General features: G+C 35.9%; 1 protein-coding gene across 3 annotated transcripts in view; it reads right to left on the reverse strand.

Moving 5' to 3' along the window:
* The window catches only part of Gria2 (glutamate ionotropic receptor AMPA type subunit 2), a 152,947-nt gene that overhangs the window by 70,646 nt on the left and 55,223 nt on the right, over positions 1-27,078 (reverse strand). For all 3 annotated transcript variants that reach the window (XM_058583885.1, XM_058583886.1, XM_058583884.1), the window contains exon 3: positions 374-613. In XM_058583885.1, coding sequence (XP_058439868.1) covers positions 374-613 — 240 coding nt within the window. The remainder of the gene's footprint in view (positions 1-373; positions 614-27,078) is intronic.

Genomic DNA, 27,078 nt, shown 5'->3' on the forward strand with positions numbered 1-27,078 from the left:
CAACTATAAAAGTTCTTATTTCATATATTTACATAAATTTTACTTAAGCCACTTAATTCTCCTTGGATTAGTAACATAGTTATTATAGAGTCTTTGCTTCTGGTGCCAGAAATTGCTTTTTATGTTACAACTGAACATTTGGGCCTTGGGTTGATATCGTTCATTTCTGTAAATTCTGGACTCATATCTTCTGTTTTTTAACCTTAACTATGTTTCCCAGATTTCAAATTGCATTGTTCATGTTATACAAAATTAAGCCTAGTGATTCTTGGGCTTTAAGATACTTTCATAGTTCTATAACATCACATCTAAATGTCAAGGGCAAAATGTTGAATGTGACCTATCACAAAGAGAGAGAGATATTATCACTTACCCCTGTCACTGTCATAGAGGTATGCAAACTTGTCCCATTGATAGTATTCAATCAAGCTAAGGAGTGCTCCTTTGAGGTCAGGTCTCATCTGAATGACAAATGGATGTGTGCCATCTGTTGGGAAGCTGGGAGTGATGAAGGAGACATGGAGCGTTCCACAAAACGATGTGATGGTGTTTACAGACTTCTTGTCGTAAAACCCAAAAATCGCATAGACTCCTCTTGAAAATTGGGAGCAGACTAGAAGAACAAGAAAAACAGAAAGGGTAAATCATTGCAATTATCATGCAACCTCCATAAATTTGTTTGAAACAAAGACAATCCAATATATCATACACAAAATCATTAACAGAGAAAGAAATACGGAGTTCATATTCATGATTTGTGAAAATTTACAAACATTTATTAGCACTCCATTTGAGGAATTCAAGAATTATAAAGCATAAAACATAATAATTCTGGCTACAAGGAAATATGTTATTGTTTAACAAGCTACAAAATATGGGAATATTTTAGGACAGACACATAAAAATGTGCAAGTAATAGCCATTAAATGTAAGAACAAACCATAGTTAGCTAAGATTTACACACATTCATAACAGCATATTCCTTATCAAATGTTTTCTTTAGAAGGCCTCATTGTATTTATGATGCTTTTATATTAGAAGGTCAGTGTGCTTCCATAGAGTTCTAATGCTAACTACACGTCCTTAAGAGAAAGTGATGTCAGAGTCCCATGAAGAGGTGTATCACCAGAAAGGCATTTCTCACTCACTGGTGACCCTCAGTCAAGTATCAAGTAAATAAATTTCAGAACTCCTAATCTTAATCTTTCCCAGGAACTGATTTTACCCATTGGTTCCAAAACATGAGAAAAGGAATATTAACAAAATATTTTGGCAAAGAAACATGATTTTTAGCAAACATGATAATATGGTATTTGAAAGTCCCCATTCCTTCTACAACCACTTCTTCTTTTCCAACATTACTATTCCAGTGGATAGTATATGACACTACTCTTTCCATTTCCCCGCCCCCCAAAGTCAATCCATCACAAAGTCCTGCTCACTGTAATACCTGAATATACTCAGATGGGGTCCATTTACAGTTCCACCCACTCTGAGGATCCTGGTTCACTAACAGATATACTTACATATGTTTGCTATGTACCTGTCAGATTCTATTAACTCATTTCTTTCTCATGATATCCTTTGAGGTAGAAACTATTATTATTCCCAAATTACTAATGGGAAAATTGACAAAAAGATAAAATGACATACCCAAGTCACACAGCTAGTAAGGGACAGATAGGGCATTCATGTCCAGGCACTCTGAATTCAGAATCCACACTCTTAATTAACACTATTTCTTTTTTATTAACCTCAGTTAGTGGAATATCTACTCCACTATTTTCTCTCCTGCACTTATGGTCAGAAGTCAATTCAGTTCTCCACAATATAATCAGAATGATCTTTTGAAATATAAATTTGCATATCTCTCTCTGAGAATTAAGAGTCACTTTGTCCCAAACTGATTTCTGTAATGCTCTATAAAAACCATCTTTAGCAGAGTCCTAAGGCCATTAGTCCAGGTCTATCAGATGGCTTCGAATGAATGAAAACCTAGTATTTTTCAATCTCAGGGGTCTTTTCAACCCTAGAAATGGAAATCAGTCATCTAGTAATAAAACCTAATATCCCAGAATATAATGCCAAGCGTATTTCTAAATTGATTAACCTCATTTAAAGGATAAAGCGAGTACTATTTTATTTTACTTTATTTCCTTCACAAAAACAGTCTATAGAATAGATTTGTAAATAAGAACATTGCTAAAAAGATTTGCAGATTCTAATAAGCAGTTCCAAACAATCAATACATAGCAATCAATAATTTTTTTGTAATCATTATATGATATGAATTGAAAAGAAAGCAAGATAAATTATTTCTTCAGGTTTTTCATTTGTTCCTTTGCTTGATACTAGGTATTAAATCCAAGGTTGTTTTGCCACTGAGCTATATCTCCAGCGTCCTTTATTTTAATTTTGAAATAGGTTCTTACTATGTTGCTAAGGCTGACCTTGAACTCAAGATCTTCCTATCTCAACCCCCTGAGTCATTGGGATTACACAAATGTACCACTGTGCCTGGTTAAATTAACTATTTCTTTGAGTGACCCTTACTTATAAAAGATTTCCATTTACCTTTAAATATTCAATTCACTTCTTTGTGTTTGTGTGGGTGGAGGACAGGGTGCTAGGGATTGAATCCTGATCAAGCTATGCAAGCTATACCACTGAGCTATACTCCCCACCCTTTTATTTTCTCAGAATTTCTCTAAGTTACCCAGGCTGACTTAGAACCTGCAATTCTTCTACCTCAACCTCCAGAATACCTGGGATCACAGGTGTGCACCACCACAACCAGTTTCACTTATGTCTTTCTGGGATTTCTAAGTTACATCTGTGTAATACATCAATTGAAATCTCTTTTATCCCCAGTCTTTTGCAGAGTAGACTAATATATCTCAGAAAGCAACTGAATGTATTGCTTTATATTTATTTCGTATATTCACATAATGCCAAGGTGAAATTACTCTCTTTTATTTATATCCATGTTTTTTGTTCTTATCTGGGTACAGATGTTGAAAATAACCTTTAATGTATTTGATGACTTAGTTCATTTGTCACATACATGAAAAAGATCTTTCATATTTATAACACTTCTGGATAAACTCTGCAGTGATTTTTTATTTTATACATACAAATATATGTATATCTGAAATCCTAAATCTGTTCACATTTTTGTTGAATCTTAAAGTGATAAAATATGACATATGAAAAGAGAGAATTGCTATAAAAGTCTCTCTGGGTCTCTTTTATTTCATTTCCTTCAAAGCACTGGCACATCACCCAGATACCAGAGCAACATCATGCAATATAATTTATTAGCTAAAACTGTTCTCATCTTAAATGAAATAGCTTCTGTGATGGAAACGGCAGCCACAGCAGAATGCTTGATAAAGAATGTCACCATTTGAATACACAGACAACCTTAATAAGGAGTTATACCTTTCATTTTCCATTTGTTATGGGGTCTGCTTTGGGTTGTCAAGGGACTTCTTGGTTATTACAACCATCTGGAAACATTGGCTTTAGCCCGACAACAACAAACCCATACTAAATTTCATAAGAAATTACAATTCATCCAACACAGAAATCACTTTTTTTTCTAGGCTATTCAGCCAATTCTCCAATGAACATTATTTACAACAATAGGCTTTCTCTCCTGAAAATCCTTGTTCTCCCTCAACCTTGTCACTTTATCCTTGATCTCTTCATGGCACATACTCAGTTGTCTTTTTGCCCTATATCTTCTATTTTTCTGGATATTTCTCTCTTAATATCCCTTTTCTACACACACACAATTAGCCATTTTGTCAATATTGTCCATTTCCCTCTCTTTACTTAGGTCAATCACTGTCACTGACTCTAAGTATAAGAATGCCATTGAGATTTTCGAGGAGGAGTCAATCACAGTGTTCAACTGACCATCTGAAGATGAGAAAGTTCTATGATTCCAACACTCCATGCCCAAATGTCTAAAACTGCATGCATTCAAATATTGATATTTTCTCCAATAGAGCATGGATACAGGACCTTATAAATATGCTGCACAAAGAAATTACTCGTGGTACTTTGCTATTACTTGATTAGAAAAGGAATCACTCCTTTCATTTCCATCTCTAAATTATTCCCTGCTAATGCCTTTAATACAGGAGGAAGGTTTACTATCACTGAGAATATACAAAACAAACTGCCATAAACTCTGAAAACAATTGCAAAGATGAGTTTCCGAAAAGAGTTAGACAACACCAGGATCTTATACATAGTCATTTCTATAGGCAGAAGAAGGAGCACAAAACCTCACAGTTTCACTCTTGGCTTCCTGACCCATACAATTACACTATCAAACACTATTATGTTTCTGAATGGTTGGGCTGATTAACATTAGAATTGCATTTATTACTTGAAACTCTAACCTGATTGCAAAAGAGTAGTGAAAGATGCTCTCATTGAGTTCTACTTGAATTAAATATTTAATATCAACTTTGAGAAACTCAGCAAAGGCAAGACCTTCTAAGAGACACTTCAGGTCAAACAGCAGAAATAATAATCTCCTGGGTGTAAATAAGTTGCTGATTATCTCACTTTTTATTACAAGCCCAGATGATATAAGCCAATAACAATGCTGATAGTGCATCCACACCATCTTTTCCTCTTGAGTCCTTCTGCTCACTGGTGCTGCTAATGTACCATACAAGACACAGTCTGGAGAACTCTGCATGGTGATTTAGTAAAAGGGAGAAAAGCTGGGCAAGATTTATTTTTGTTTTACAGATTTTACAGTTGTAAATCGTCATTTATTTCAATGAAAGAACACAGGCTGCCTCATAAGCCGAAAAGGCATCATCCCCTTTGCAATTTGTAGAGTCTGGAAAAAGCTACATCACTGAGGAATACTGACCTCAAAATATGGACACGACAGCAAAGTGCTTTCCTCATTTCATCACTTAACTTCTGACATCAACACCTTTACTCTTTGACCTGATTTTACAGTTGACTTTCCTATTTATTAGTAATGATCTCCTAGTGATTAAACCCAATAATCCCTTTCTCAAATCTACCTTCCTCAACTTCTCTGAATTTATTAGTCTGAAATTTACTTCTAGATGTTCTTCTTTTTCTCGCCACTAATAACCCTAATTCCTTTTCCACATTGCTGCCAAGGAAAATCATGCCATCTTGGTCATTTTTTCTACTTCTGGTTACCTTTCACTGCCTTATGCTTTTCCTACATTTCTAACTTAAAATATATTCTCCAAGGTTTATCTTGCAATTGATTTCTCTTTTTACATTTTATTTCTTAGTGGTTTGATCCCTTTTCACAAAGTCAAATTCAACTTTTATACCCACATTTCTTAAACCTTTATATCAGCTCTGTTGTCTCTTGCAACTATTTATTTACCAGGAAACTATGTACTATAAATATTCTATGTGACAAGCATAGTGTTAATTTTAGAAAATGCCACAACAGGACAGATAAAGAGCACTTTTTTTTTCTTGGAGTTGACAGCTGAGCTCCCATCTTTCAACCCCACCCCCCGCCTCCTGCTGGAAAACTTATGATTCCATATAATTCCATAAAAATTAGAAAAGAAAACCTAGATAATTTTACCCTGGCAAACAACATCTTTGTGCTGATGTTTCTGTTTCTGCTCATGGCATTGTAACTATTGCAATCATTACTATTCAGTATTTCAAAATAATGAATTAATTCCTGTTCCTTGTCCCATTTGTGCCATCTATCTCATTTTGATTTTATTTCACTTCATTGACTCCACATTGGACAAGTATTTTGAAGAACCTACTATTCTCCATTCTAGGTATAGGGAAAGCATTATGCATCACAGTGAGGTCCCTACTCACATGAAGTTTGCATAGTAGTGCTTTTTAAGCATCTGTTACATCTTCTCCTTCTCTTCTTATTCCTTGGCTCAGGCTAAACGGTGCCCCACCTCTTCTCTCTCCTTCCTTCACTTTACACTCTCGTCATATTTGTCTTCAGAAAACGCACCACATAACAGACATTCCCCAACTGTTATTTCATCTTTGTTTATACTCTCTTGGTGATCTTACCCAATTAACAAAGTCAATTCAACTTTTTATGCAGATGTTACACAAATATCATTATCACCCTTGTTGCATATTTACCGAGAAAACATATACTGTAAATATATTCTATCTTACTAGTGTGTTTTCTAGTTATTCTGCATTTATTTCCCTGGTAGCATAATTTCTAATTAAAATCCTTAATTCCTTCAACAAGACCTCAAAATGTGACCTTTCTAGAATAAAAAAGAAAACCCACCTCTGTTTTACAAAATTTAAAAATTATAATTCTAATCTCAAAAGTTAAATACCATAAATTTGGAATATAGAAACTCTGTATTTTAAGATCTTGGGAGCTCTGTCCTTGGGTATAACAGTTGTAGAGGCTAAACATGAGAACAAACTGGTTTGAATCTTTGCTCTTCTCTAGTTGGCTTGGTTAGACAGTTACATTATCCACCTACCTCAATGTGGGACAGAGAAACATTAAAGAAAGTATAAGCTATAAACAGTGGTGTCAGCCAGTAATCCCCAGGTGAATCATGACTTTCCACCTTTCATCCCACAGTCTAACTGATGCTGAGATCTCTCTTTTAACTCTCTTTTAACCATGCACCAGAATTTTGCTTGTATTTTCTTTTAGCCTAAGATTCACCTATTCTACAAGATAAGCATTCACATGGTGAAATCAAACCCATCTTTTCAGGGCAAAAGATGCCAAGAATCACTTGTGATTTCTTCCCTTTCTTTATTTCCAGCAAATGAATTGTCACCAAATGCCCATTTGACCCCTCCAATCTGTATTTTTCAGCTCTGCTGACACTGCCTTAATATGGTCCTTAAACATTTATTAACTGAATTGCTACAATAACCTCTCAAATAGTTCCTTTTATAATAAATCTCTCTCCTATCAGAGCAGATATCACCCTCGCACTTTAATCCATCAATGTCTTCCCTTTGCTTAGAGAATAACACAGAGATAACAGAGAATAAGGCAGAGCCCAGCTCTGTGTGGTCTGTTGCATGATGCTCCTATACAGGATTCTAAAGCAGTCTCTATCTCTGCATATTAGCCTGTTTACAATTGTCTAGTTTTCCCCTCAAATTCTGAGCTAATCAAAAGTGCAGAATGAAGTGTCATTTATCCATAAATGCCTATCAAATACTTGGCACACAGCAGGCATGTGATAAATGTCACTTAATAAAATACCAACTCTTCCATGAAGGGTGCTCTGTTCACTATCAACTGAATATGATCTTCCCCTATTATGATTACACACTGGCACTCTGCCTTAACCTCACCCATGTCCCAAACTGCAGTATATGTGTGTTTGCTGTGGTGGTGATTTGTGGTCTTTTTGAGGGCAGGAGTCAGAGTGAGAGCTGAAGAGAATACCAGAGTTGGAAGCCCAGTTTTATCTTTGCTGGCCTTATCTGGTGGAAGAGCCAATGATCCCAAGTCTTAGTTTGTTAATATAGTGAATGGGGATATTAACTTCTATTTTGTCTCCTTACAAGAATGCTTTAATGTTTAAGCTAAATGGTGTACAGAAAACGTAAATGTACAGAATATAATGTACAAGAAAATACAAGTCATTACATAAATATGGTACTGATGATAAATCTAATCGTAATGGTTTTTCTATGCTTTCCAATACCCAAATCAAAATTTTCACAAGCATGCTATTATTAAATATTTGTCGAATGAATGTAAGATCAGAACCAATTGAAATAGGCATAAAACAGGACATATGTTGAAATTCATTTCTGTTGATACTGGGCTATTTCTGAAATCACATTATAATAATGTTTTCCTGTGTCATCATTTTGCAAAATGACTACTATTGAGATTACTTAAAATTTAGTCAATCAGTTCTCATTGTAAGAAAAACCATAATTGTTGTTACTATAAGACAATCTTTTGAATATCTGTGATATTTTATTATACTAAGATTTTAAAATAAATTATGTATGTGAAGAAGTTTGTGCCGAGAGGTGAAATTATTTATCCCAAAAAAGTACAGGGCAAGATGAAATTGAAATCATAAATGAAAAGATATAAAATTCTTTGTCTTGGACACATATTCAGTATACATTTTATACATGAAAATATCCTCAAAACTTCTAACAATCAAATCAAATCTTTTATTTCATATAATTCAATGGAAATCTTCAAGCCTTACAGCTTATCATAAGCAACACTTATTCCTTTTTAAATTACAGTTGCTATAAATTTGGCACATATAACAAGAAATATCCACGTAAAAATTTGGGAAAATGGAATTCTTACTCTATTATTCTTGAAACTGTAGGTAAATACAATATTCTGTCCTTAAGATTAACTGGAATTAATCTATGTACTTCCATTATGGCAACTTTTTCAAGGTTCATGTACCTATAGGAATGCCCCCTTCTCCTCTCCATGGACTAAAAGGATTTCTCACTCAGAACCTGCAGGTTTAGCATCTCTTACAGAACTTAAAAACTGTTTTAAAAAGCTTAAAAACTTAGACTTTGCTCTGTTAACTCCTCTTCCCCAGAGACCAGCACTGTTCCTACCAGACACTCAATAGAGAGCTTTTAAATGATTCACTAAATGATTCAAAGAAAATGTGAGGAATAATAAACACACACCGCAATGACATTTGCTATAAATTGCCTCCCTGATGGTTTTCCCTATAGCCATGCCACACATCTTTTTTTTTTTTTTTTTTTTTTTTTTTTAATTTTTTATTGTGGGTTGTTCAAAACATTACAAATTTCTTGACATATCATATTCCACACTTTGATTCTAGTGGGTTATGAACTCCCACCTTCACCCCATACACAGATTGCAGATTCACATCAGTTACACATCCATTGATTTACAAATTGCCATACTAGTGTCTGTTGTGCTCCGCTGCCTTTCCCATCATCCACCCTCCCCCCTCCCCACCTCTCCCCTCCCCTCCCCTCCTCTCTCTCTACCCCCTCCACTGTATAACCCTGAGGGTCTCCTTCCATTACCGTGCAATTTACCTTCTCTCTCCCTTTCCCTCCCACCTCTCATCCCTGTTAAATGTTAATCTTCTTCTCCTGTTCTTCGTCCCTACTCTGTTCTTAGTTACTTTCCTTATATCAAAGAAGACATTTGGCATTTGTTTTTTAGGGATTGGCTAGCTTCACTTAGCATAATCTGCTCTAATGCCATCCATTTCCCTGTAAATTCTATGATTTTGTCATTTTTTAATGCAGAGTAATACTCCATTGTGTATAAATGCCACATTTTTTTTATCCATTCGTCTATTGAAGGGCATCTAGGTTGGTTCCACAGTCTTGCTATTGTGAACTGTGCTGCTATGAACATCGATGTAGCAGTGTCCCTGTAGCATGCTCTTTTTAGGTCTTTAGGGAATAGACCAAGAAGGGGAATAGCTGGGTCAAATGGTGGCTCCATTCCCAGCTTTCCAAGAAATCTCCATACTGCTTTCCAAATTGGCTGCACCAATCTGCAGTCCCACCAGCAATGTACAAGTGTACCCTTTTCCCCACATCCTCGCCAGCACTTGTTGTTGTTTGACTTCCTAATGGCTGCCAATCTTACTGGAGTGAGATGGTATCTTAGGGTGGTTTTGATTTGCATTTCTCTGACAGCTAGAGATGTTGAGCATTTTTTCATGTACTTGTTGATTGACTGTATGTCCTCCTCTGTGAAGTGTCTGTTCAGGTCCTTGGCCCATTTGTTGATTGGGTTGTTTGTTCTCTTATTGTCTAATTTTTTGAGTTCTTTGTATACTCTGGATATTAGGGCTCTATCTGAAGTGTGAGGAGTAAAGATTTGTTCCCAGGATGTAGGCTCCCTATTTACCTCTCTTATTGTTTCTTTTGCTGAGAAAAAACTTCTTAGTTTGAGTAAGTCCCATTTGTTGATTCTAGTTATTAACTTTTGTGCTATGGGTGTCCTATTGAGGAATTTGGAGCCCGACCCCACCGACTGTAGATCGTAGCCAACTTTTTCTTCTATCAGACGGCGCGTCTCTGATTTGATATCAAGTTCCTTGATCCATTTTGAATTCACTTTTGTGCATGGCGAGAGAAAGGGATTCAGTTTCATTTTGTTGCATATGGATTTCCAGTTTTCCCAGCACCATTTGTTGAAGATGCTATCCTTCCTCCATTGCATGCTTTTAGCCCCTTTATCAAATATAAGATAGTTGTAGTTTTGTGGATTGGTTTCTGTGTCCTCTATTCCGTACCATTGGTCCACACGCCTGTTTTGGTACCAGTACCATGCTGTTTTTGTTACTATTGCTCTGTAGTATAGTTTGAAGTCTGGTATCGCTATACCGCCTGATTCACACTTCTTGCTTAGCATTGTTTTTGCTATTCTGGGTCTTTTATTTTTCCATATGAATTTCATGATTGCTTTCTCTATTTCTACAAGAAATGCCATTGGGATTTTGATTGGCATTGCATTAAACCTATAGAGAACTTTTGGTAATATCGCCATTTTGATGATGTTAGTTCTGCCTATCCATGAACAGGGTATATTTTTCCATCTTCTAAGATCTTCTTCTATTTCTCTCTTTAGGGTTCTGTAGTTTTCATTGTATAAGTCTTTCACCTCTTTTGTTAGGTTGATTCCCAAGTATTTTATTTTTTTTGAAGATATTTTGAATGGAATGGTTGTCCTCATTTCCGTTTCAGAGGATTTGTCGCTGATATACAGGAATGCCTTTGATTTATGTGTGTTGATTTTAAATCCTGCCACTTTGCTGAATTCATTTATTAGCTCTAATAGTTTCTTTGTAGACCCTTTTGGGTCTGCTAGATATAGAATCATATCATCTGCAAATAGTGATAATTTAATTTCTTCTTTTCCTATTTTTATGCCTTTAATTTCTTTCGTCTGTCTAATTGCTCTGGCCAGTGTTTCGAGAACTATGTTGAAGAGAAGTGGAGAGAGAGGGCATCCCTGTCTTGTTCCAGATTTTAGAGGGAATGCCTTCAGTTTTTCTCCATTCAGAATAATGCTAGCCTGAGGCTTAGCATAGATTGCTTTTACAATATTGAGGTATGTTCCTGTTATCCCTAGTTTTTCTAGAGTTTTGAACATAAAGGGATGCTGTACTTTGTCAAATGCTTTTTCCGCATCTATCGAGATGATCATATGGTTCTTATTTTTAAGTCTATTGATGTGGTGAATAACATTTATTGATTTCCGTATATTGAACCAGCCTTGCATCCCAGGGATGAATCCTACTTGATCATGGTGTACAATTTTTTTTATATGTTTTTGTATCCGATTCGCCAGAATTTTATTGAGGATTTTTGCATCTAGGTTCATTAGAGATATTGGTCTGTAGTTTTCTTTCTTTGAAGTGTCTTTGTCTGGTTTAGGTATCAGGTTGATGTTGGCCTCATAGAATGAATTTGGAAGTTCTCCCTCCTTTTCTATTTCCTGAAGTAGCTTGAAAAGTATTGGTATTAGTTCTTCTTTAAAGGTTTTGTAAAATTCTGCTGTATACCCATCGGGACCTGGGCTTTTCTTAGTTGGTAGTCTTTTGATGGTTTCTTCTATCTCCTCAATTGATATTGGTCTGTTTAGGTTTTCTATATCCTCCTGACTCAATCTGGGCAGATCATATGACTTAAGAAATTTATCTATGCCTTCAGTATCTTCTAATTTATTGGAGTATAAGGATTCAAAATAGTTTTTGATTATCTTCTGTATTTCTGAAGTGTCTGTTGTGATATTGCCTTTTTCATCCCGTATGCTAGTAATTTGAGTTCTCTCTCTTCTTCTCTTCACTAGCATCGCTAAGGGTCTGTCGATTTTGTTTATTTTTTCAAAGAACCAACTTTTAGTTTTGTCAATTTTTTCAATTGTTTCTTTTGTTTCGATTTCATTAATTTCAGCTCTGATTTTAATTATTTCTTGCCTTCTACTTCTTTTGCTGTTGTTTTGCTCTTCTTTTTCAAGGATTTTGAGATGAAGTATGAGATCATTTATTTGTTGGTTTTTTCTTTTTTTAAGGAATGAACTCCAAGCAATGAATTTTCCTCTTAGAACTGCTTTCAATGTGTCCCATAGATTCCGATATGTTGTGTCTGTGTTTTCATTTATCTCTAAGAATTTTTTAATTTCCTCCTTGATGTCTTCTATAACCCATTGATCATTCAGTAACCTATTGTTCATTCTCCAATTGATGTATGCTTTTTCCTTCCTTCTTTTATCGTTGATTTTCAGTTTCATTCCATTATGATCAGATAAGATGCATGGTAATATCTCTACTCCTTTATATTGTCTAAGAGTTGCCCTGTGACATAATATATGATCTATTTTTGAGAAGGATCCATGTGCTGCTGAGAAAAAAGTGTAACTGCTTGATGTTGGGTGGTATACTCTATATATGTCAATTAGGTCTAGGTTATTAATAGTGTTATTGAGTTCTATAGTTTCCTTATTCAACTTTTGTTTGGAAGATCTGTCCAGTGGCGAGAGAGGTGTGTTGAAGTCTCCCATGATTATGGTGTGGTGGTCTATTAGACTCTTGAACTTGAGAAGAGTTTGTTTGACGAACATAGCTGCACCATTGTTTGGGGCATAAATATTTATGATTGTTATGTCTTGTTGGTGTATGGTTCCCTTAAGCAGTATGTAGTGTCCCTCTTTATCTCTTTTGATTAACTTTGGCTTGAAATCTATTTTATTTGATATGAGTATGGACACGCCTGCTTGTTTCTGAAGTCCATATGAGTGATATGATTTTTCCCAACCTTTCACCTTCAGCCTATGTATGTCTTTTCCTATCAAATGCGTCTCCTGTAGGCAGCATATTGTTGGGTCTTGTTTTGTGATCCATTCTACTAGCCTGTGTCTCTTAATTGGTGAGTTTAAGCCATTAACATTTAGGGTTATTATTGAGATATGGGTTGTTCTTCCAGCCATATTTGTTTATTTCTGTTACTAAACATTGTTTGTTTTCCTCTTTGATTGTTTCCCCCCCCCCTTTACTGTCCTACCTCCCACTGTTGGTTTTCATTGTTATTTTCCATTTCCTCTTCCTGTAATACTTTGGCTAGGATGTTTTGAAGAGATGGTTTTCTAGCTGCAAATTCTTTAAACTTTTGTTTATCGTGGAAGGTTTTAATTTCATTCTCCATCCTGAAGCTTAATTTCGCTGGATACACAATTCTTGGTTGGAACCCATTATCTTTCAGTGTTTGAAATATGTTATTCCAGGATCTTCTAGCTTTCAGAGTCTGTGTTGAAAGATCAGCTGTTATCCTGATTGGCTTGCCCCTAAATGTAATCTGCTTCCTTTCTCTTGTAGCTTTTAAAATTCTCTCCTTATTCTGTATGTTGGGCATCTTCATTATAATGTGTCTAGGTGTGGATCTCTTATGATTTTGCACATTCGGCGTCCTGTAGGCTTCTAGGATTTGGGATTCTGTCTCATTCTTCAAGTCTGGGAAGTTTTCTTGTATTATTTCATTGAATAGACTGCTCATTCCTTTGGTTTGGAGCTCTGTACCTTCCTGTATCCCAATGACTCTTAAGTTTGGTCTCTTAATGTTATCCCATATTTCTTGGATGTTCTGCTCATGGTTTCTTAACAGTCTTGCTGAGCTGTCTATGTTCTTTTCCAGTTGAAATACTTTGTCTTCATTGTCTGATGTTCTATCTTCTAAGTGTTCTACTCTGTTGGTAGTATTCTCCATTGAGTTTTTAAGTTGGTTTATTGCTTCCTGCATTTCTAGGATTTCTGATTGCTTGTTTTTTATAACCTCTATCTCCCTGTATAGTTGATCCTTTGCTTCCTGGATTTGTTTGCGTAATTCGTTGTCGAAGTGATCTTTCATTGTCTGATTTTGCTGTTTAATGTCTTCCTTGATACTCCAGATCATCTGAAGCATGTATATCCTGAATTCTTTATCTGACATTCCATCTGCTGCAGCTGTTACCTCTTCTAAAGTTGCGTTGACCTGCATTGCTTGTGGTCCTTTCTTTCCTTGTCTTTTCATACTGCTTGCGTATCTTTCCTGCAGGTGCGGGCGGCGGCTCTGCTCTCTCCTTATTCCAATTGGGGTGTCGTGGCTACCACGCCAGCAGGTCACTGGGCCTGTTCTGGGAGCTGGTGACGGCTCTGTTCTGCCCCTACTCCAATTGGGGTGACGTGTCTGTCGTACCAGCAGGCCACTGGGCCTGTCCTGCTGGTCGGTCGCAGATCTGCCCACCTTTCGGGCACGAGTGGAGGCTCTGCTTTGCCCCTACTCCAATTGGGGTGTCGTGACTACCCCGCCTGCAGGATGCTGGGTCTGTTCCTGGCAAGGGAGGCGACTCTGCTCTGTCACTACTCCAATTAGGGTGGTGTTTGTACCCCGCCGGCAGGCTCCTGGGCCTGATCCGCCGGTCTGTTGTAGGTCTGCCTACCTTGAAGGCGCTGGCGGCGGATCTGCCCTGCCCCTCCTACCACGCCTGCGGACCCCTGGGCCTGATCTGCAGGTTGATCACTGGTCTGCTCACCCTGCGGGCACGGGTGGCGGTTCCGCTCCACCCCCACTCCAATTGGGGTCACGTGACCACCACACCGGCAGGGCCTGATCCGGGCGTGGGATAAGGATCTGCTCTGCCCCTACTCGAGTTGGGGTGACGTGTGTACCACACTGGCAGGCCACTGGGCCTGACCCGCCAGGCTGTCACAGGTCTGTTTACCTTGCAAGCGCGAAGGGCGGCTCTGCCCTGCCCCTCCTACCACGCCCATGTACTACTGGGTTGTGGGTCTGCCCACCTGGCGGGTGTGGGTGGCGGCTCCGCTCCGCCCCCTCTCCAATTGGGGTCACGCGGTCACCACGCTGGCGAGCCGCTGGGCCTGCTCCGGGGGCTGGCGGCGGCCCGGCTCCTTCCCTCTGGCTCGAGGACAAATTGAGGAGACTCGGGTGACTGAGCCTCACCCCCCTTACCAGGAGACCAACTGCTTATGTCACCGCTGGTATTGATGAAGATCTCTCCTCCACCGCTTTCTGCTGACATCAGATCTCTGCCATGTTGGTATCCTATGCGAATGGCAGCATTTCGTTCCCCTTGCCAGGCAACCCAAGCAATGGGTGAGTCCTGACCTGCCCTCAGCAGGACCCGGACCGAGACACAGTTTCCGCGGGCTCCTAGCCCCGGTCCAGGGAAGTTCCGGGAGCCGGAACTCGGCCGCTCCGTGCTCGGTGTAAGCTCCTATAAGTGTAGGCTCCAAGAAGCAGCCCCCGCGGGCTCCCATGCCACACATCTTTATGATGAAAAATTACTTCTCCTTTGCATACATTTTGATTCCATTTTTTATAGAAATATTAAATGTGATACAACATAGAAGACTATGAAGTTGTAATAATGCATTTTTCTTTCTCACAACAAATATTTATCCTTCCTGACCTTCGTGTTATGTTTGCTGAGGGAGGTGAAATATCAGTAGTTTATTGCTGTTTCCCACATTATGGGCTGCTTTAAAAAAAATCCATAGCATTTATTTTGGCTTCATTCATCATCTGGGGTAGCAGGCAACAGTAGAACCAGCCATAATAGGCAATAACTCTCAAGTGAATTTTAATGATGGGTTCTGGACACAAAAAGGAAGGAGAATTACCTTCATTCATATAAGATGCTACTTCATGAAAGATAGTCCCATTTTTCATATGCTGGACATGTATTTCCTTGTCATACAAATACACAGTTTTACCCTCTGCAAATTCTTGCTCAATTCTTGCTCTCTATAAGTTCTGGGCACCCCATGACCTGGGGCAACTTGAATGGAAAGAGCACCAGGCTGACTGAATATTTTCAGGCTTTGTGCCTGATTCTGGCTGTGACACCCACCAGCTGTGTGCTTCTGGCAAGTTGCAGATTTCAAAGGTCTCAGTGCCCTCAATGGTCCCATTGAGTTCAAACTTGGGACTGAATGACTGAACATCAAAGAGAGAAAGTCTGAAAATGTCAGGTAGTGGCCTATTTATTATTCATCACATACTTTCTCACACAAAATGTGTGCATGAGATATAATAAATTTTCAGGGATAGAATTCTACCATTCTCTGCTGTTTTCACCCTGCATTTCAATCCCCAGTACTTCCCTTTTCCATGCCCCTTTGTTCCCCTGATCCCCTTCTTCAATTCTATTAGGGTTTCTTCAATTCATTTATTGCTTTTTAATTGGTGCATTATAGATGTTCATAAAGTGGAATTCATTATGATATATTCATACATACACATAGCATAATTTGGTCATTTCCCTGAATGGTTTGTCTTTCTTGTTTTTCCTCTTTTTTCCTCCTATATTTCTTATCCTTTCCTCTTGTCCTGTGAAAACTAAATTTATTTTACTCTGCTTTTTCATAGTTTCAGCTACTCTTAGTCTTGATACCTTAAAAAATCTAATTGCATGTCCAATTATAATTAGTGTACAAAACTGAACAACACTAACAGAAAATGTCCCAAATATTTATAATATTTACACTCCCTTAGAATGATATGTCAAAAAAAAAAGAGAACTCTGTTGCCTTATTGTATGGATGCTCTCAAATTAGATCTGATAGCCGTCTTGCTTTTAAGTATCGCAGAATGAGCTTTCACAGGACTGTCCTGATCATTCATTTCATGGTGACAGGGTTTCTATGTATGTGCCATAGTACTTAATTCAACCCATATAAGTTTATTTTAAAAGAGAAGAACTGGTTGAATATCATAAAATGAGAATTCATGTTGATGTACCAAGAAGTGCTCTAGACTAGTAGTCTATATATACCCTTGACTTACTAAGAAACTGGAGGAATTAACTTCAGTGCAATGGACTCACATATGCTTGATGCGTTAAATCCTGGTAAGATGAAGACTGAATATCTGGTCATATTGCCTTATTGTCTGGTTGCTCTCAAATTAGAGAGCATCCAGATAATATCCTGGCACTTGGCTCTATGGTTGTCTTAAGGGTCAGTCTGCTTCTTTGTAATTCCTCCTTCAATAAAAGAAGCAATTTACTTTCCTTATTTGGAGAAATATCTACCCATATCATTTGACCATTTTCTAATTGGACCACTCATCTTTTGTTGTAGATTTTTTGAGTTCCTCATATACTCAGAATATTAATTCTTTGCCACAAGAATAGCTGGCAAACATTTTCTCCCATCTATAGGTTGTCTCTTCACTCTATTGATCATTTTCTTTGCTATGGAGATGATCTTAGTTTGATATAATCCCATTTGTGTATGTTTGTATGTGTGTGTGTGTGTGTGTGTATGTGTATATATATACTGTCTTGTTCATGGAAGCTAATATGTCAATCTCAAACTTGATTAATGGTTACTAGAGGCTGGGAAGGGGAATACAAAAAAGGGAGAATAAAAAGCCAGATAATAGAAAAATCCAGTTAAAGAAGCGAAAGAGGAAGGCTGGATAACTGAACAAAAATTCAGTTAAATAGCAGCAACATGTTCTATTGTACTACAGAACAGTGGGGCTACTACAGCTTGAAATGGCCCTTTACATGTTATATATAGAACTAGTAGAGGGCTAGAACTGTAGCTCAGTGGTAGAGCACTTGTCCAGCAGGTGTGAGGCACTGGGTTCAATCCTTAACACCACATAAAAATAAATAAAATAAAGGCATTCTGTCCATCTACAACTATAAAAACAATTTTTTTAAAAAAACTAGTAGAGAGGACTTTGAAGGTTGCAAATATAGACATGATGATACAGAAATGCTAATCACTTTGATTTAATCAGTTCACATTGTGGACATGCATTAAAATGTCACACTATACTCCATTAAACATACACAATTATTACATGTTAACTTAAAAGAAAATGAAAATAAAGCAAATTTAATCCTAATGGTAAGAAATGAGTGAGAAAAAGTTAATAACTTATTTATGTTTTGACCCTTGTATTTATCTTAATAACCAGTTAATTTTACAACCCCAAAATAACAAGAATAAACTATTATACAAATTTAAACAAAGATGTTCACTAAAAGGCTATAATTTGGGGCTGGGGATGTGGCTCAAGCGGTAGCGCGCTCGCCTGGCATGCGTGCGGCCCGGGTTCGATCCTCAGCACCACATACCAACAAAGATGTTGTGTCCGCCAAAAACTAAAAAAAAAATAAATATTAAAAAATTCTCTCTCTCTCTCTCCCCCCCTCTCTCTCACTCTCTCTTTAAAAAAAAAAAAAAAAAAAAAAAATAAAAGGCTATAATTTCCTTTTGCTCATTAATATTTTCAGAGGCAACAATCTTTTGGCTTGTACATTTAAATCCCGTGAGAATTGATTCCATGTTTTTGTGTTTTTTTGTGTTTTTTTTTTTGGTACCATGGACAGAACCCAGGGATACTTAACCACTGAGCCACATCTCCAGAGTCCCCTTTCCCCCAACCTGCTTTTTTTTTTTTTTTTTTTTTTTTTTTTTTTTAATTTTGAGACTGGTTCTCATTAAATTGCTTAGGGCCTTACTAAATTGCTAAGACTGACTTTGAATTTGAGATCCTTCTCCTTTAGCTTTCGGAGCCACCGGGATTATAGGCATGCACCATAGTACTCAACTTAAATCTTCTTCTTTAACATACTTTAATACTCTTTACATATAAAGCCCTTATTTTCTTACTTTTTCTCTTGATTTTTACTTTGTTTATGACGACCCTTATAATCAAATTCTTTTTCTAATTTTTTTTTTTTTTTTTAGTTGTCAATGGACCTTTATTTTATTTATTTATATGTGGTACTGAGAATCGAGCCCAGTGCCTCACACGTGTTAGGCAAGTGCTCTACCACTGAGCTACAGACCCAGCCCATAAATTCTCAATCTTATTATATTGGTGATTCTTAAGATTTTGTGTCTTGTATAAGAAAGATATCCCATCCCAAAACATTGTTCGATATTATATGTATCCTTTTTAAAATAAATTATTCTGCTTACCATTTGCATTTTTTGGAATGTATAAATCTAAATTTATTTGTTCCCATATATTTAATTTTTGAACACTGTTAGTTTAATTTTATTGATTTTTGTTGGTTTGAAAGGCCATCTTTATCATATACTAATATCAGCATGTTCATGGGCCTATTTCTGAAGATGGCAATAAATGTTTTAATTTTTACTACAACATCTTTTTGGAAATAATAGTTGCTTTCAGTGTCCTTCTGCAAATCTTTCATACATGGTTGTTCTCCATTTTTTCTTGTTGTTGTTCCCAACTTTGGTTAGAATTGGACTGAAATATAAACTAATTGGTAGAGAGGAACATTTATATTAAACTTTATAGTTGACCTCTATTGACTCAGAACTGTTTTATGATTTTCAGTAAAATTTTACACTTCTTATTCATATCTTACCCATTTGCTGGGTTTAGACCTTGATATATTTTATCTTTATTACATTGTTGTCAAATATTTTTTCTTTAACTTTTCTATTTTAGATATTGATAGTACCTAGGAAAACAATGGACTTTAGATTGTTAATGTTATACCTAGGGTTTTACAGAGCCCTCATTAGTGTTTGAGTTTTGTGCTTTTTTTTTTTTTGAGATTTGAGTTATATGAGGTTGTTTGATGGATTATCTTGGATCTTTCTAGGTAGAAAGTCCATTACTTTTATAAGAGTTTTATTCAATTACCTTCTGGTTCTTTCTACTTTGAGAAATCACTTCTTATTTTTGCATTTCTACTACATTTCTTAAAGAAATAAATTGTAAAGTATACCATTAATGTAGTATTGATGTAGTGAAAACTGAGTGAGAATTTGAATAATTATCTGATGCATTTGATCAATGTATGTAATTAAACTCTTTTATGCAGCCCATAATTCTTCCTTTACCATAATAGATTGGTTATTTTAAAGGACCACATATTATATGAATAATTGTTTCAACTCACTACTTTATTTTACTGTGAAAATGAAAAATAAGAGAAAATATAATGCAGGTTATACAACATCGATATTTAGTCATTATCAATATGGCTCTGTAATTGTTCATAGTCTATTTTCAGTGTGCCACCATAGGTGGTACAAGGCAAAGGAAAAATAATTAGCCAGGCAACAATCCTCCATTATTAAAGATGGAGCAAAGCTATTCAGAAGGGTGAAAAGAAATGGACAACATACAAATAGCTGAAAAGGAGGCATTCAGAAAAGAGAGCATAGAAGCTCAGTGGAAATTAGCATTGCAATAATTATTATGAAAGACAAAGCTATAGAACTTCAAAATCAATAGATGCTAGCTAATTGCAAGAAAATATTAACAATATAAATCTTAGGCATACACCAGAAGTTATTTCATCTGGGATCAGTGAAAACAGGCCCATATGAATTCAGTTACAGCCATCATTTCAAAGATACCTAAATGAATGGATGTCTTGTTCTGGAGAACACATGTAATTTTGTATATAAATCACAGGGTAAATTGTAGAATTGGCAATTTTAAGGTGTCTAAATTAAATGCAACTGGTGAAGGCATGAAGCAAGAGAAGCCTATACTGAAATCTGAACCACTTGTTTTGGTTTCCTGCCTTTTGCAGAGCTGCTAGATATTTGCCAGCTGTCTCATAGATTATGTTGTAAGAACAAACAGCCCTAGAGAACCAGAGCCTCTAGGAGAATTTCTCACAGAATATGTTCTAATTAAAAAAATTTTAAGAACAAATGTATGGATCTTTTGAAATGAAGTAATACAAAGTAAAATTTGGCACCAAAATTATTAAAACTAAGATATACCGTTGGACCACTATATGAATGAAATTTTAGCCCATTGTAAAAATTGTCCCTCTGGGGCAATATTGTAAAAAGCAATGAGGTAACTAGCCAAAGATGTGATTTTATGAATGCTAACTTGTAAATGCTCAAGACAACACAGATAGGAATGAAGAAGAGAAAATGCTATCTATGTGTTGTTATAGTTTAGGTATGAGGTGTCCCCCAAAAGCTCATTTGTGAGACAATGCAAGAAAGTTTAGAGTTGAAATGATTGGGTTATGAGCGTCTTAACCTATTAGTACATTCATTTATTGATAGGAATTAACTGGGTGGTAACTGTAGGCAGGTGGGGTGTAGTTGGAGGAGGTGGGTCAATGAGGGCGTGCCTTTAGAGTTTATAGTTTGCCTCTGGTGAGTGGAGCTCTCTCTCTCTCTGCTTGCTGATAACCATGTTCTGAACTGTTTTCCTCCACCACAGTCTTCTCCCATGATGTTTTGCCTCATCTTGGGCCCAGATCAATGGAGCCAGTCATCTATGGACTGAGACCTCTAAAAATGTATGGACCAAATGAACTTGAACTTTTCCTCCTTTAAAAGCGTTATTGTCAGGTCTTTCAGTCACAGTGGAGAAAAAGCTGACTAAAATGTGTATATATAAATACAACTTTCTTATACCCAACATATCTCATGCTTTCAAAAATTATTAAGCAACACTGAACTAAATGCAATCATATACTAATTTGCCAGGACTTTGCTCTACTAATTGTGAAATTATATAGTATTTTTCATAAAATGAAATTTGTCTTACATTTTATGATGTATCATGCATCATTGTTGTATTATTGTATGATTAGAAACCATACTTTAATTGAATCCAGTATAAAATGCTTTGGAAAGTAATACAGTGAGTCTGATCTTCATATGGCCATAGATTGTGTGAAGTAATAACAACACTTGAATTAAAAATTATGTTTCAGGAATTTTCTAAGCACTTGAATGTTTCAAGTAATATAATCCAGAGAATATGAGTAAGTTTCCCAAGTTAGCAAAGCTACCGAGAGTGAATTTGAACCCAGACAGTCTGGAAGTAGCTAGAAAATGTCACACAAGAAAATCTGGGAATCCTATTGCAAAACATGAGAAAAATGATTGATAGATATTCTAAATGATCATTGGGAAAAAGCAATCTCCTCAGTCTTTTACTTAAAGTTTCTAATATATATTCTTAATATATGGACCAGTTGTGTGTGTGTGTGTGTGTGTGTGTGTACACGCACGCGCGCACACTTGCATGTTACCATATGATATGCTTCCAAATAGGCTAAATAATCTGGTTAGAAATTCATATATAGGTATTTGTAATTTTAGATGCCATCTTTACTGTGACATTTCTGTTAACCAATCACAAGAAAACAGTAACAAGCTAAATGGAGATAAGTATTTATATGAATTTAGTTACACTTCTAGGACATTTTAGGAATCTTTAATTTCACGAACACCTTATGTTCTCATCTATAATTCTGCATCCAGCACAAAATGAAGTGCAGCACGGCAGAAATCTGCCCAATTTAATCCCAGTGTCTATATTGAATATTTAAACAGTCTTATGAATTTTATATCTCTTAACAAATGTAGCCCGGAATCTAATTTTCATAAACACAACAGTTGGGGAGCAGTGATACACTCATACAGATCTTCTTTGCTTTCTGCAATGATCAGATACTAAAATCATCTTTTTGTTCTGTAAGTCTTTGTTAATGTCATTGCTATTCTGCAAAAACTTTAAGGGACATACTTAAAATACATTGTTGAAAATGAGCCCATGTTGAGAAAGACATTCTTTCCTTCACAACAGTTTTTAGAAGTCCCATTATAATTCTGATTTGATTATAAATCAAATCTTCACTGCCCTCTCAGCATAGGTCAAAGCAAAGTTCCAATTTACTTTCTGCCACTTCACTCCTGGGTCAGCAATGAGACAGGTAAATGTCAAACATGAATACATTTTTTTAAATGGAGCAAATGGCTTTTTAATATATTACCTACCCTGAATTAGTAAGGCTCAATTTCACTTTTGTTTAACTTTCTAGTTTTGCAGCATTCCCCCCAAATTGAATCAAAATGGCAAGACATGTATTTCCTCAAGACATCAGAAAAAACTTACATAGAATAAAAAGATGCCATTCTGACTGGAGTGAGATGAAATCTTAGAGTAGTTTTGATTTGCATTTCTCTAATCACTAGAGATAATGAACATTTTTTTCATATTTGTTAATCGACCATATTTTGTCTTCTGTGAAGTGTCTATTCATTAGCCCATTTATTTATTGGATTATTTGTTTTGTTTTGTGTTGTTTGGTGTTAAGTTTTTTGAATTCTGTATATATCCTGGAGATTAGTGCTCTGAGGTGTGTGTGATAAAGATTTTCTCACATTCTGTAGGCTCTCTCTTCACGTTATTAATTGTCTCCGTCCGTAGCTGAGAATAGACACTTCACAGAAGAAGAAATTCATTTGATCAACAAATATATGAAAAAATGTTCGACATCTCTAGCAATTAGAGAAATGCAAATCAAAACTACTCTAAGATTTCATCTTATTCCAGTCAGAATGGCAATTTATCGAGACTACAAGTAACAATAAATGTTGGTGAGGATGTGGGGGGAAAGGTACACTCAGAAATTGCTGGTGGTACTACAAATTGGTGCAACCACTGTAGAAAGCAGTATAGACGTTCCTCAGAAAACCTGGAATGGAACCACTATTTGACCCAGTTATCCCACTCCTGGATTCATACCCAAAGGACTTAAAATCACAATGATGCAGCCACACAATGTTTAGAGCAGCTCAGTTCACAATAGGTAAACTATGGAACCAACCTAGATGCCCTTTGACAGATGATTGAATAAAGAAAATATGATACATATACACAATGATATATTACTCAGCCTTAAAGAAGAATGAAATTATATCATTTGCAGGTAAATGGATGGAGCTGGAGGATATCATGCTAAGCAAAATAAGCCAATTCCAAAAAACTAAAGGCTGGATTTTTCTCTAATAAGTGGATGCTAATCCATAATGGGGTGTGGGGAGAATAAAGGATCTTTGGATTGTGCAGAGGAGAGTGAGGGAAGGGGAGAGGATGTGAGGATGGGAAGGATGGTGCAATGAGGTTGACATTATTACCATAGATTCATGTATAACTCTATTACCTGTGTGACTCTACACCATATTCAGCCAGAGGAATGAGAATTTGTGTTCCATTTGTGTATGATGTGTCAAAATGCATTCTACTGTCATGTATAACTAATTACAACAAATTAAAAAAATAAAAGAAAGAAAGACATCTAAATTGAAAATAAAAAAAGAATAAAGAAATACAAGATTTCATGCAAAACTGCTGAATACAGAGCTACACCAAAATGTTCCTAATTGCTTCAATATCATTACTCATGGAAATAACCACATTTTAAAAAATAGTCTAGATAATCTGCCTACTTCTAATAATGAAATCCTTATTAATAGAGAAAAAATTGTCTCCACTTTCTTGAATTTTGAAGAGCTCATATAAAACATACAAGGTAGGGGTTGAATAAAAGTTGGGTAGCAAAGAACATGTTTACCATCTTAGCATGCATAAGGCATGAATCCAGGGATTCAATTCCCAATGTTAAAACAAAATTTTAATTAAACAAATAAATAATAAAATATATAAAGTATGCATGAAATTATTTGATACCCAGAAAGGAAACATGCACTGTGGTTGAAAAAGAGAGAGAGAGAGAGAGAGTACTGAACTTCTGCCAGACCATATACTATCCACCATAACCCTAATTTACTTAGCATGTTCAGGACTCCATGGCCTTAGCTTTAAAATATTAAAGCACACTGTCACAGAGCAGTTTCAATCGAGGTTCAACGGCCTTTCCTGAGATCTTAAAAAATAAAATTATAGATTAAAAACAAGGTTAAAAGGAGAAAAATAAAGCAGTAAAACAGTGTTTCATAAATAGTCAGAAGCACCTAAAAATGTAAATTGGTTTCACTTTGGCTATTATTTTCTTATTATTGTTGTTTTGCTGCCAAGACTAACTGATTATTTCAAAGAATCCTTTCAATTTAGAGTTTTAATTATGGGATACTCTTTTCAACATTGAACAACATTTGATCTATTAGTACAGGGCTTTAAAATTCTGCTTATACTAGAATAAAAAGTAATTGATAAATTGGTGCATCGGTAAATGTTTGTATCTTTATATTCCCAAACAGGAGTTCTAAAAATGTCTAATACTTCATTAGGATTTTTTCCCCATATTTTTATAGCACACTGGGATGACTTTCATTGCCAGCACTCCAGCTGGCTCACTATTTCCCCAAGCTTTTTCTTTTTCATATAATATATTCTGAGTGTGCTGAGTTGGATTCAGGATTCTCCCAATAATAATGATAATAATAATAGAGACAGAACAGAAATGTTAGGTGGAACAGTGAAGGATGTCTGCTTTAGGAACATTTGTCAGATTCCCCACAACCTTGAATTTAATGGCTCATTAGAGGGATGAGAGGGACGACTCTGGGTACTCCCTAACATAATGGCATAAGACAGATTAGTGAACATGGCCTGCTAGCAAAGAGAAGAATAGAAACACTTTCTTACTTGGTTTGCTCTAGGTGGCTAAAAAGCCAGGGGGACCCCTAAGAATTCACAACTATATGCTACAAACCCACCAGGTTTTCAGTTTAAATTAATGTGTTGGAAAAACTCAAGCCTGGAAATTAATTGAAAGTAATTTTTGAATTCAACACCATAATCACTAAGCCAAAGAAAATAAATATATCTTCTAAGACAATACATAATCTCAACCCAGGACCCCTGGGATTCGAACAGTGTAAAGGAACCCAAATGAGCTCAAAATCCTAAAAAAGGTAAGAAAGATGAAAACCAAAATGAAACAAACAAACACAAACAGAAGAAAGGATCAATAGATATTTAAAAAATCAAAATTTTATATGTAAAGTAAAAGTACTTAAAAAGGAGATACTGAAAATAAAAGTGAGATATAAGAAAGCATAAAATGTGCCATAACATTTGGAATACAAATAATTTCCAAAATGATAAATACAACTCTTAAAATTAAAAAAAACAAAAACAAAAACTAATGAATAGATTGATTCGGGTATTTTTGCCTTGGAAGAGCATTGGTGAGGTAGACATTTTATCGAGAATCACCCAGACTCATCGAAGCTAGCAAGAAGATAGATAACATGAGATGACTAGTTAGAGCAGTTTCATGAGAAAATTGAGAGACTAGGAGACAGGCAATATTTAAATATATGGCTGAAACTTTTCTAGTATTGATGAAAATATATATTTAAAATTTTGTAAAACAGAACTGAATCATTGGACTTTCACAAAGCCTACTTCAGTTGCAGTATATCAAAGAAAAATATGAACATGAGTGATCAATGGGAAAGAAAGCTTAGCTATCAAGGAATAGGATTTATAATGACAGCAGATGTTTCAACTGCAGCAACGAGTTTCTTCTGGAAGACAGTAGAATAATATCTTTAAAATAAGGACTGAAAATGAATGTCAACCTAGAATTATAGTGACTTGTTTGCTGCAATAAAAAAATGTTGGTTAAAATATTAAAGGTGACCACTAAATAGAAGTAATAGAAATATTTGTACCAAAATAAAATCCAATATAAGATGTATATAGAAAATTATGAGCTTTATTGGAAGATACAGTTGAAGACTTAAACAGATTTACCATTTTTAAATTCTGAATCACTTAGAAATGTGCACATGAAGACATGAAGCAAATTCATGCTACACTGTTTGTAATACCAAAGTACCCACCAACAAACCACCACACATAGACACAAAGCAGAAAACTGATGATCTAGAACTACAAATAGAAATACCGAAAGATCTCAAAAATGGATTATTGAGTAAGAGAAACCAAGTTACTTAAGAAAATGGATAATGTACTTGAATCAAGGAAAAAACAGATACTTTTATTAAACACAGGAGTAGGAAAAATACAATGAAAGTTAGAGAAACAATAACATCACATTTGAAATACTAACTATATAGAGGGTATATAATAATGGAGGCTCAAAGCATTTCACACCTTAGTAATTATTTGGTTTGTTTTCCACTTTTGGTGTTGGAGATTGAACCTGGGGTTTCAGGTTTGCTAAGCACACATTCTACCCCTTGCTTCACTCCCAGTCCCAGCAAGGTTTATTCTTCAAACTGGGAGCTAGGCAGAAGGACATTTGCTATAATATGGTATATAACTGTTTGTAGATTTCAT

This window comes from Marmota monax, unplaced genomic scaffold, assembly GCF_021218885.2.
Source record: "Marmota monax isolate L192 unplaced genomic scaffold, Marmota_monax_Labrador192_F-V1.1 WCK01_AAM20220418_F8-fsc00002, whole genome shotgun sequence".
Taxonomy (NCBI): domain Eukaryota; kingdom Metazoa; phylum Chordata; class Mammalia; order Rodentia; family Sciuridae; genus Marmota; species Marmota monax.